Source organism: Rhinopithecus bieti, unplaced genomic scaffold (genome assembly GCF_001698545.2).
Source record: "Rhinopithecus bieti isolate Rb0 unplaced genomic scaffold, ASM169854v2 scaffold_425, whole genome shotgun sequence".
Taxonomy (NCBI): Eukaryota; Metazoa; Chordata; class Mammalia; order Primates; family Cercopithecidae; genus Rhinopithecus; species Rhinopithecus bieti.
Genome location: NW_016803361.1, coordinates 3,401,938 through 3,414,349, shown reverse-complemented (window position 1 = coordinate 3,414,349; position 12,412 = coordinate 3,401,938). Strand labels below are relative to the sequence as shown.

General features: G+C 43.0%; 1 protein-coding gene across 6 annotated transcripts in view; it reads right to left on the bottom strand.

Moving 5' to 3' along the window:
* CNNM1 (cyclin and CBS domain divalent metal cation transport mediator 1) overlaps positions 1 to 12,412 on the bottom strand; it is a 68,144-nt gene that overhangs the window by 29,931 nt on the left and 25,801 nt on the right. For all 6 annotated transcript variants that reach the window (XM_017880573.1, XM_017880593.1, XM_017880582.1 and 3 more), the window contains exons 2-5: positions 6,879 to 7,022; positions 3,617 to 3,757; positions 2,198 to 2,367; positions 81 to 180 (exon numbers count right to left, since the gene is read on the bottom strand). In XM_017880573.1, the coding sequence (XP_017736062.1) occupies positions 81 to 180; positions 2,198 to 2,367; positions 3,617 to 3,757; positions 6,879 to 7,022 (555 nt within the window). The remainder of the gene's footprint in view (positions 1 to 80; positions 181 to 2,197; positions 2,368 to 3,616; positions 3,758 to 6,878; positions 7,023 to 12,412) is intronic.

Genomic DNA, 12,412 nt, shown 5'->3' with positions numbered 1-12,412 from the left:
GAGGAGTCAAGACTTGAACCCCTCTGCTTTTTCTACCATATCCCATTAGTTTCCCAATAAACAAATGGAAACTAGAATACCTGAGCAAGCAGTGGTCATGATGGCTGGGACGCCATAGTAAGTAAAGGCTCCATTCTCAAAGCGAAGGCCTTCCTTACCAACCTCCACCTCCACTTTACCCTGGGAAAAAAAAAAAGGAAGTGTACTATGAATGTGTATGAGCACTTCCAGTTCTACTATTGACTAGAACCCTAAGCATTTCTGCTTGGATAACAAGTGGACTAGACCCATGTTCTTATCACAGAGGAATGTTAATTCTCTCCAGATTTACATTTGAGAAAGCACCTCCAAATTTAGTAGCTCTTTGTAGTAAATTCAGTGCTTCATTGCTCATAAAACAGCATCCAGTCATGAATAACCAAGCTGTCCTTGCGTACTGTAATGGCCCTTCCATGATGCAGGCCTAAGCACCAGCTAACCCAGGGCCTCATAAACTGCCCCACTGGTTTAGTCCAAGACTGGACCATTTCTAAGTCAGGTCAAGATAAAATCTAGGCCGGGTGTGGTGGCTTACGCCTTAATCTCAGCACTTTGGGAGGCCAAGGCGGGTGGATCACGAGGTCAGGAGTTCGAGACCAGCCTGGCCAATATGGTGAAACCCCATCTCTACTAAACATACAAAAATTAGCTGGATGTGGTGGTGCACGCCTGTAGTCCTAGCTGTTCGGGAGGCTGAGGCAGGAGAATTGCTTGAACCAGGGAGGCAGAGCTTGCAGTGAGCTGAGATCGGGCCACTGCCCTCCAGCCTGGGAGACAGAGCAAGACTCCATCTCAAAAAAAAAAAAAAAAAAAAACCATAAAACCTAATTCTGTGCAAAGCTTGTTTAATTCATTGCCAATAATAGTGATAGCTGACGTGTAATGCATAGCATGCATGGACATGACACTGTGTTATGTGCACTGCATAGATTCTCATGCAATTAGCCCCACAACCCCATGAAGCCCATGCCATTTTTATCCCTGATTTACAGGGGACTCAATTTTGAGGCTCAGAGATTGAATAACTTGGTCAAGGTTAGTTAGGAGATGGCAACAATGGAATTTTAAAGCCATAGTTTTCAAATTTCTGAGCCTACACTCTTGCTACTACATTTTATTCCATGTTTTATTTGAAAACTGTTAAGTTTATATTCAGTATAAGACATGAAACTATGTGCTCATTACATTATACAAACAATGTAACAGGATTCTTGTTGATTTCCAGCAGTGAAGCACATGACTCCGTTTTTTGGAGAAGAGAGGTCATTTTGTTCAGACCATTTGGAAGGATATATGTGAGGCAAATTACAGTGACAGAGCAGAGAGGTTGGAAGTGGACTGTAACAAGGAGACAATTTCTAAGTTCATGTGAGCTTAATTAAGATTCTAAAACACAATCAGCGTATTTAGGATTCACAAGGTTATGTTGGGAAGGGACAGGGAATCAGTGACAGCGCTCATGGTGAAGCCAGACAGGGCACCAGCAGTGTTACAAGCTGTAATCATGTCAGACACTTATTTAAGACAGGCCTATTCAGGTATCCAGAGCAGAAGGTGATCATACTTATGTGAGCACTGGGGAGAGGTTGCACTTCTTTGAACAGGTCATTTTTCCCCTTCCTGGTCCTCTTAAGGGGGAGAAGATTCCAGGAACTACAAAGGCTGAAATGCAGCTGAGAGAATGAATGTGTCCCGTGCACCTCCAGAGAGCAGAGCAGGGACCAGTAAGGAAGTCAGAGATGGTGAGATTTCCACTGGACAGAGAGAAGGGTTTAAAGAAGAGTTGTCTAAAGTTTAGCAGGCAGTGGGCAGTTTCATTTCAGGGGATGTTCAAGCAGAGATGAGGAGGTATTATAGTTTCTGCAGAGCAGCAGTTCTGGAAGTTTAGAAGCAAAACCCCTATTGGAGAGGTATTCACCCCACCCCAAACACTGCTGAGTTGTCAGACTAAATGCTAAAGATCCCAGCACTCCCAGGACACCAGTCTTCTGTGTCTAGCCCCCTCCTGTGGGTCATGAAGAAATGTCCACCCAGCTGGCCTTGTTCCTGAGGCAGCCAGCTAAGTCTCGGAACTTGGTGCTGAAGGAGGCATGGCCATTTCTTCACCCTGGAGATGCCCTCATCTGGCTCTTAGAGGTTCCCTGACTTTCCTACTCACCTGTAAAAGCAGCACAAAGTAGTCCACAGGGCGGTTGCGCTGGTAGAGGTAGTGTTCCGGGGCCTTCTTGTTCTTCTCATCAAACTTCAGCTCCTGGATCACGTTGGGATGTTTCAGGAGCCGGAGCAGGATCTTCTCCGAAAGGTACAGAGATTTAAAGGGCTCCACTTCTACAGGAGAGTGACGGGGGAGGGAGGAATCAGCATCAGCTGTGTCCCACCCATTCCAGCAGTGGCAGCTGGGAGGAGTCAGAGTGGGCACGAGGGCTCCCTATGCATGTACCAGGGCACCAGGCTGGCAGGGCTTCTGCGTTCCTTTGGAGTGGAGGATCCTAATCCCAAGTATGCATCTCAGGGCCTCACCCATGTCCTCTGGAGATGTGTGTCCCTGCACTGGCACCTCAGGAGAAACAGGTCTCCATCTGGAAATGTCTGTTTCGTTACTAATTTTCTTTGATTTTATTTAACATTGGACATGGATAACTAAGCCACATAAACAACAAAGACTTTACTGCTATAATTGAATGAAATGCAGATAATTTAATCCGGCTTACTTGTATGACATATATCTGCTGAATGAAATGAAATCCCACATTACTAGAGACAGGCAATTATTTAAATAATAAGTTGTCAATAATATGAGGCATCCTTGCATCATATTTATATATTACAGCTATTACTTATATTACATATGTTAAACTCATATTACTTATATTATATATGCTCTGGGAAGTAGTTAAAAGAAATCTGTATTCAGAACTAGAAATTCTATCTTAAAGCAGCTCCAACTGAAAATTTTCTACTCGTTAGCATCTACAACAGTGCTAGCGCTCATTATATACTCAATAAATACATGCTGGATTAATTCAATATTGAACGTCGTGATAGATATGATCATTCTAGGTCAGCACATTAATTAGGCATGGATGGTCAGAGGGTTCAAAGACAAACTTGACCTTCTTCACAAGAAGCAGCTTATCTTTGGATTGTCTCACTTTTTTTTCCTTTCTAAAGATCCCAAGATTCACAATCCACTTCTGTATTTAAACAATCCATAGCTCACAGGCTTCTATGGCATTGTTCTAGGGCACCGCAAGTCTAACAGACAGGGAGATGGCCTCAGGCTTCAGCCAGGAAGTGAGTAGAAAAGGGAAAAGTGCGGCAATGGTTTCTTTAGCTCTTTTCTCTGGTAGAAGAGTTGAGTTATACTCATTTCTTCCTCTATAAGATCAGGCCTGGGGCTCAATACGACAGTAGGTGGCATCCATTACCCTATCTAAGGCAACCTCCTTCCTAGAACAGTGCTTCTCAGTCCTGACAGCGTACTGGAATCAGGCTGGAAGATTTTAACAAGGATTGGTGCCTGGGTCCCACCCTAGAGATTGTGTTTTAGCTTCTCTGGAGTGGAGACTTGTCCTACCTGTGGCCATGAAGCGGTGTGTGGCCAGCAGAAGCTGTGGTGAGATCTTCACCCGCATCTCTGTGTCCGAAAGCTTAAACAAGGAGAAGTCATGCCGCTTCCGCTCCCGGTGTGGGACCCTCTGCTTTTTCCGATTATCAGCTGCGGGGTCACAGAGGACAGATTGCAGCTATCTCAGAATCATTGTTGGTCTTTGGAGGTTTTCCCAGAATCACAGGGGACAGATAGAACATTTCTGCAGTGTCAACTATGGATGACATCACAGTATCACCCAGGAAGTAGAAGGATGTTGGTGAGGGATAGACAATGGGAGACTGCCATCATTTCAGTGTTTTCCACACTTAGCGAGTGTATAGTAGAAAAAGGGGAAAGGTGGCTTGGGGTACCCAAGTCTGGGGTTCTGAGGCTGGTTCCACTACTTACTCACCATGCAACCTCTCTAAGCATCAGAGTTTTTATTTTAACCTGTACAAGGAGGCTAGTCATATTTAATATAGCTCTCGTACTCATCTTGTGCAATTAATTATGAGACTCCAACTGGAAGCGACCTGTGAGAATGCTTTTACACAAAGTCATACACACACAAGGGACCTGCATTCTTAGTATCGAGTGGGTTGCAGGGGCCCAGGGAATTTCTGACTCTGTCCCCCTCCTTTCCCCTGAACTGGCCTCAACTAGTCTCCTGCTGCTTATCTGAACCATGATCTGAGTGGTACCTGAAGCATGCCACACAAGGGAAGAGGGCAGCCACTACCTCTTATCTCACAATTTCCCTGCTTCAACCCCAGTCCCTCCACTGGGAGGGAATCAGGGGAAATATAGGGAAGAAGAGAGGAGAAGAAATAAGATTGGACCTATAATCTCTAAAGGTGGGTTTTCTGGGTGGGGGGCCTCAGGCAGGGTCTGGTACCTCCCAAGAGCCTATATATCAGGCATGTAATTATTGGTTGACAAAATTTGCTTTTTCCAATTTAATTTGTTCTCATTCTTTTTAAAGCTTGTCTAAATATATCTACTCCCCCCCCCCCTCCTTTTCTTCCTTTCTCTTTTGGTACAGGAAATGTCTCCTTTGGTTCTTTCTCTTTTGTTTTCCCTGAGTTTTGAGTAAAATTTTGAAACTGCTAGCCCATCTTATCTGCATTAAGGGGAACAGGGAAAAGGATTTGGGTTTTCTCCAAACTTGGCCTAAAGGGAAACAGGGCTGTGGGGGAACATCTGGTGCAAGCTGAGTGGCTGCAGTGAGAATGAAAGGGAATGAACACTTGTGGCAGGAAAACAAGGCCCCAGAATCTGGCTCCTTGGTGTGCCCTCTCTCCTTTTGGGGCTTGCTTTTGGGTTTCCTTCTAGAAGGGACAAAGTGCCCTCCTGCCGGTGCAGCTCTTCCATGGCTCACTCTGACTCTGGGACTTTGCAGTCATCTGGCCCCTGCTTTGACACTCCTTTTGCTCAAGTCACAGTGGGCAGACCTAGACCCAGGTGTCCAGATCACCTGAGGTCAGGGTCATGCAAGAAGAAAGACAGTATCCCTGGCTTCTGGGCCTTTTCACAGTTCTTAAGGAATCATGCCAGCAGCTGATTTACCCTAATCTGCTCCTGTAGAAAGAGGATCACTCAGCAAAAGAGTAGCAGATACAGGTTATCAGCCTCGCTCTCACTAGTGAGCAACTTTCTGATTTGTATAAGTTTGCCTAAATAGTTCCCCTCTCCCCCATCAGATTGCTACTTAAAATGGCATCATTAGGGAATCATTCCTCTGCTTGCCCCTTCATTCCTTAGATTTTAATAGTGTGTGCTTGAAGCCTTAATGTTGTTCAAACAAGTGCCCTGGGAGTTTACTCATTTAGACTATTATCAGCACCTAACACCTTAGTGTGAATGGCTTCACCAGTTTATTTGAGACATCCGGGATTTTTCTCTTTTTTTTTTTTGAGACAGTCCTCCCAGGCTCCCATGCTGGAATGCAGTGGTACAATCTCAGCTCTCTGCAGCCAGGACCTCCCAGGCTCAAGGGATCCTCCCACCTTGGCCTCCCAAGTAGCTGGGACTACAGGCATACGCCACCACACCTGGCTAACTGTTATATTTTTTGTAGAGATGGGGTTTCACCATGTTGCCCAGGCTACACCTGGGAATTCTAAATCATGAGTGGCAGGCAGAGGTTGGGGAGGGAGAAGACATTTCCAAGCTCGATCCCCACATGAGGAAGACATGCCTGGTTGGGGCAAGCACAGTAGTGCCAGGCTCTTGGAGGGAGGTGCCATGATTCTCCTGCTTGTTTTTGTCAAGGCCTGGCCCACCTTTAGGGTTGATCTCTTTGTCCAAAAGGAAGGCACCCTTTCTGCACTGCTCACTGCCTTATGGCATCAAAGCTCTTTCTACCAGGAGCCAGTTTCTGAAAGGCCGCATCTCACAAACTAAGGACCCAAGTCTGAAATGAGTTATCTCTGTGAGGAAGAAAAGGATGGCTATTCCATGAGATTAAATTCTGAGGAGGAAACAATTCCTGGCCTAGGGACTCCCATGGACTTAGATAACATTCCAATCCTAGAGACAAAGCATGCCTTTGTAGTGTTTGCAAGCAAAGTTTTGATAAAGTTCAGTAACCCAAAGTATTCACATCTGCATAGAAAAGTCTATATTGTTCCTGAGTGAGGGAGTTAGGACGGGGAGCAGACCAGAAAGAAGGAAACAGAGACAAGAGCAGGGATTCTAGTGGCAGGGAGAGAACAGAAACCGAGGGTGGTAGGCTGAAAGGCATAAGAGGCCAGGGAAGTGTGTAAGAAGGAATATTCCATTTTTGGCTTAGGTTGTGAGTAGGCAATCTCATGACCGTCTCCACTGCTCACTGCTGTTCTGGTGTGAGTGGAACCCCTGTTGGGGTCTGCATCTAGGTGAATGAAGCAACCAAACAAGAACACGGGGGACAGAAACAAGGGCAGAGAGGCCTCTGGGCACCGTCCTGGGAACACTGTGTTGCCTGTAGTCCCTTTTCTACCCAAAGGCTGGGAGGTCTCCTTTTCATAGTCTTGGCTCAGTTCCTGAAGGCTGCCTCCTGATAAACACTTAGCTAGCATGTTCCCAGTGACTCAGAAGTGATTCCAGCTAGGGTATCTTGCCACAGCAGCACCTGGCATAAGTGGCTGACACACATCAGGGCACAGAATTTGCCCTGACACCCTTTCTACAAATCAAACAAGGCCTTACCTGAGAGTCTTGGAGGGAAATAAGATGACCCTGGGAACAGCCAAGGCTGTGCACTTACTGTAGAGATCCGTTTCATCCAGGATCTCTGACTTGATGATCTCCTCTATGATATCCTCCAGTGTGACAATGCCCATCACCTCATAGAAAGGGTCTCCTTCTCCCTCATTATTCACCCGCTGGACAATGGCCAGATGAGATTTTCCTAGAGAACAAATGAAATCACAGTTAAGTATCGGGGACATCTTCATAGACCTTTCTTTGTGAGAAAAATGATATAAAGTTGCGTCTGACCAATCTCAGGACTGCACTCATCCCTGGACCTCCTTAAAATATGAAGTTTTTATGCAAGGGCTTATAAATGCAAACCTTATTCTTTTAAATTTGTGTTTCTATTTAGGGAAGTTACTGAATATACTCAAAACCAGCTGATTTTTTTTCTTTGAACTTTTACATATTAGCAAGTATGTGTTAGCTGATATAATATATACGAATTGAAAGAGCAATAATTTAGAGTCAGAATTATGGTAAAAGTCATTCTCCTCCCCAAGCCCCCTTCCCCACTAACTATCCCAGTTACTATTCCTTGGCAAATCATTTAATTTCCACTGATTTACCATCTCTTATCTAGAATCAGGAAATAATGCCAGTGTGGTGATTTTAAAACATGGCCTTCGTGGTATGCCTCCCACGGAGAGGTGTGGTCTACAGCCCCTTCCCTTGAATCTGGGTGGGCTTGTGACTACTTCAACCAAAAGAGAATGGGAAATGAATGTCCATTATAAGATTTCTGAGGCTAGGTCATAAAGGCATGTAGCTTTAGCTGCAAGAACATTGTAAGAAGTCTGACTATTACCCTGAGGCCACCATAGTGGAGAGGCCACATGTAGGTGCTTAGGTGCCAGTCCCAGCTGAACCCAACCTTCCAGCCTTCCCACCTAAGTGCCAGCAGCTTGGCGAAGAAGCTGTTTTGGAAGTGGATCTGCCAGTCTCAGCTGATCCAGCCCCTTGTCTCACTTACTCCCAGCCAGGCAGGCAGCCTGCCTGCCTGCCTGCCGTCCTTCCTTCCTTCCTTCCTTCCTTCCTTCCTTCCTTCCTCTCTTTCTTTTCTTTCTTTCTCTCTTTCTTTCTTCTCTCTCTCTCTCTTTCTCTCCTTCCTTCCTCAGCCTCCCAAGTAGCTGGGACTACAGATGCCCGCCACCACGCCAAGCTAATTTTTGTATTTTTAGTAGAGATGGGGTTTCACCGTGTTAGCCAGGATGGTCTTGATCTCTTGACCTCGTGATCCTCCCACCTTGGCCTCCCAAAGTGCTGGGATTACAGGCGGGAGCCACCTCACCTAGCCTCTCCCCAGCCTTTCAAGCAGCTTCCAGCTGTGGCCCCAGACACTGTGAAGCAGAGATAAGCCATTCCTGCTGTACTTCTTTGGAATTCCTGACTCACAGAATCTGTGAGCATAATAAAATAGTTGTTGTTTTATGGCTCTAAGTTTTAGGGTAGTTTGTCAGTAGCAATGGTAGCTTGAACAATCAGTACCTGTAAGGTGATTGTGGAGCTCCAATGACCTAGTGAATATGTGAAAAGACTATAAACTACAAGATGTCACTGGCAGAGAATTCACAGACTTCATTTTTATTGACTGATGACTGAATAATAATAGTTTCCATTTATTGAGGTCTTACTATGTGCCAGAGAACTCTAAATTTATCTATTTAATTCTCATAACAACCACTGAGGTAAGTGCTATTCTCCACATTTTACAGATAACAGAACTGAGGCACATATTGGTTAAGTAGCATGTCTGAAGTTACATAGCCTGTAAGAGCAGAGCTGGATTGCAAACCCAGGTAACTAGGTACAGTACTAACCTGGGGACTGAAGTTTTGTCTAACATTCCTGCTTCATATCAGTTTGTTTTCTTCTGCTGTATGGACGCATTTCCTGGTCCTTTCTCTCTCTCTCTTTTTTTTTTTTTTGAGGTGAAGTCTTGCTCAGTCGCCCAGGCTGGAGTGTAGTGGTGCAATCTCGGCTCACTGCAAGCTCCACCTCCCAGGTTCACGCCATTCTCCTGCCTCAGTCGCCTGAGTAGCTGGGACTACAGGTGCCCGCCACCAGGCCCAGCTAATTTTTTGTATTTTTAGTAGAGATGGGGTTTCACTGTGTTAGCCAGGATGGTCTCGATCTCCTGACCTCGTTATCCGCCTGCCTCGGCCTCCCAAAGTGCTGGGATTACAGGCGTGAGCAACCGTGCCCAGACTCCTGGTCCTTTTTCTAAAATGAAAATCTGGTTGGTTCTTTTCCTTGGCTCAGAGACATTTAAGGAGAAAATCTGGGGTACTGACTCAGATGTTATTATGATAAACAATAAAAAGTAAGTTCATGCTTTATTAGTACACTTTATAAACTCTTGCTTAGCCATTGCTAAAAAATATCAGTCAAGAGGAGTCATCAGTTTGCAGGAGGCATAATTAACCATTAAAATGTAAATGAACTTCTGTATCAAATATCTGAAATCATAAGATAGCTACCCCTTGGAGTTTTTAAACTAAAACGTACTGTACTGATCTGATCCTGTTACAACTCTCCTCAAAAACCCTCTATGGCTCCCTACTGCTTACAGAATCAAGTCCAGGCTCATCAGTTTGGTATAATATCATCAAGATTCCACAATGTGGCTCTTCCCTGTCTAACTGTGTGCCCTGCTACATCCCCCAATCATTCCACACTCCATGTGTACCAGGTTACTACCACTTCCTCGATTTCTCTTCGCCATTGCCGCCATCTCCCCTACCGCCAACTTTGAGCTCTAGCCTAGGTACCAGCTCTCCAAGAAAGCTCCTCCTGATCTACCCCACTCTGAATCTGAACCAACCTCTCTATTTCAGCATTTATCACAAATTGCTACTTCCTGTAACTAGCAATGTATGTGTCCTACACTAGACAGCATTTCCTCCTCAGATCATGAACTGCTTTAGAACAAAGGATCATATACTTAAATAAGGTTCCCTCCATATATCGGACAGCCAATCAGTGCCTGATGAACTGAAGACTGAATAAAAACTCATAATTTATACAATAGGTGATATTAAAACTGGATACTAAAGAAAGCCTTTATTTTCTGATAAAATATAATAGTATGTTTAAATTAAAATTTAAACCCTTTAGAAAGGTTCTAAAATTATCCTTTCTGAAAACAACTACATCCTACCCAGTTGGGCCAAAGTACTTTGTAGCTTAAATTAGATTATATTAATTGTTAGAATGTGCTCAATTTAAAGTTTTTCATTTCTAACACATTTTTCTTAACTTATGGCACCTATTCTTACTTTTCTGCTACCATGTGCTAGCAGATGACAAAACAAATGACTAGTATAATGAAAAGCCTTGGAAAAGTGATTTCATAAAATTGTTTCCTATAACTGGATTTTTTTTGTAATGTGAACCCTGGAATACATATAATACAGCCATACTCCCTACCACTAAGATAATTTTTTCCTATGATGAAATTAAATTAACAGTTTTTGATCTTTTGCAGAGTACGATAATTTCCACATGAAAAACCGCCATTGCTGTATACTCTGAAAGTTCAGTTTGAGGACACACTATGTTATCCCCAAGCAACAGAGACTTTCAGCTCTAATTATATCATATTTAAGATAATGTGCCCAGGTAAGCTATTTAGAAACATTTTATTATTTACTCTCGGCCTCTGAGCTTCCCTCCAAAGCCTGTCAAGATCTTCTAAGACAAATGAAGGAAGCCATTTCTTCTTATGTACAGACCGGCATGGGAATTGCTGATCACAATCCTTATTCCGAGTTGGCACTCACAGAGACAAGAAAACCAGCTGTTTCCATGACACACATACCATACACACTCATGAAAGGTTGGTCTTTTAGAGCCCTATGCCTGCACCTCCCCTACTCCCTTCCTGGGCCCTAGAGGTGCTGGGGGTGGCCCTATGTGAAGCCAATCTTGAGACAAGCACAAGTCACTCCCTCTTGCCACAGCACTTTGCACACATCTCTGTACTGGCATTTATAATAACAATGATAGCTGTTATTATTATTATTGAAGCTACCTTTTGCTATGCACACTCCAGGGGCCAGGCACAGTGTCAGGCATCGCACACACATTATTTCACCTTGTTTTCTATTTATATGTGATCTCCACCCCCACCTGTGAGGGTAAGCTCCCTGAAAGGCAACAGGTATGCTACGTCCCATTTACTTCTGTTTCCTCAGCATCTAGAATAGCACCTGGCATATCATCAGTAAGGAAATACAAATCAAAATCTTACAACACTTACAAATACAACTCCAAAAGTGGGCAAAAGATTTAAGTAGATATTTCTCCAAGGAAGATAAACAATTGGTCAATGCACATGAAAAGATGCTTAACATTGAGAAGTCAACAACTAGTAGCTGATAACTGGATATCCACATGCAAAAAAGTGAAGTTGGATGCCTACCTCATACTATACATAAAATGAACTAAAAATGGATCAAGCACCTACATATAAGAGTAAAAACTATAAAACTCTTAGGAAAAAAAATAGGAGAAAACCTTACCATAGGCAGTGATTTCTTAGGACACCCAAAACACAAATAAAAAAAAAATAGATCAAATGGACTTCACCAAAATTAGAAACATTATGCAAAGTACACCACCAAGAATGGTAAAAGACAATTCACAGAATGGGAGAAAATATTTGCAAATTAAAGGACTTATATCCAGAATATATAATGAAATATTACAACACATAAAAAACCAACTCAATTAAAAGGTGAGCAAAGGATTTGAACAGATATTTCTCCAAAGAAGATATACAATTGGTCAATAAGCAAATGAAAAGATGCTTAACATTGTCATCACGAAGGAAATTCAAATCAAGATGCTAATGAGATACTTTATACCCACAAGATGGCGATAATAAAAAAGACAGATAATAACAAATGTTGGTTAGGATGCAGAAAAAATTGAACCTCTCAGACATCGTTGGTGGGATTGAAAAATAGTCTGGTGGTTCCTCAAGATGTTAAACACAAAATTATCAAATGTCCTGGCAATTCTACTTTTAGATAAATGAAAATATATGTCCACACAAAAACTTGTACACAAATATTCAGAGCAGTATTATACCTAATAGCCTAAAAGTGAAAACAATCCAAATGATTCCAAACAAAATGTGTTATATCAATACAATTGGATATTAACCTGCCATAAAAAGGAATGAAGTACACTCTACAACATGGATGACCCTTGAAAGCATTCTGCAAAGTGAAAGAAGCCAGACACAAAAGGCCATATGTTGTATGATTCCATTTATGTAAAATTTCCAGAATAGACTAATCTATAAAGGAAGAAATTAGATCATGGTTGCCAGAAGCTGGGGAAAGGAGAGTGTGGGGCATGCCTAAGTGAGTACAGAGTTTCTTTTGGGGTGATGAAATGTTCTGGAATTAGATTAGTAGGGATGCTTGCACAACTCTGAATATACTAAAACACATTAAGTGTGCACTTTAAAATGATGAGTTTTACGGTATGTGAATCTTATCTTAATGAAGCTATTATTTTTTAAAAAGAAAGCCAATT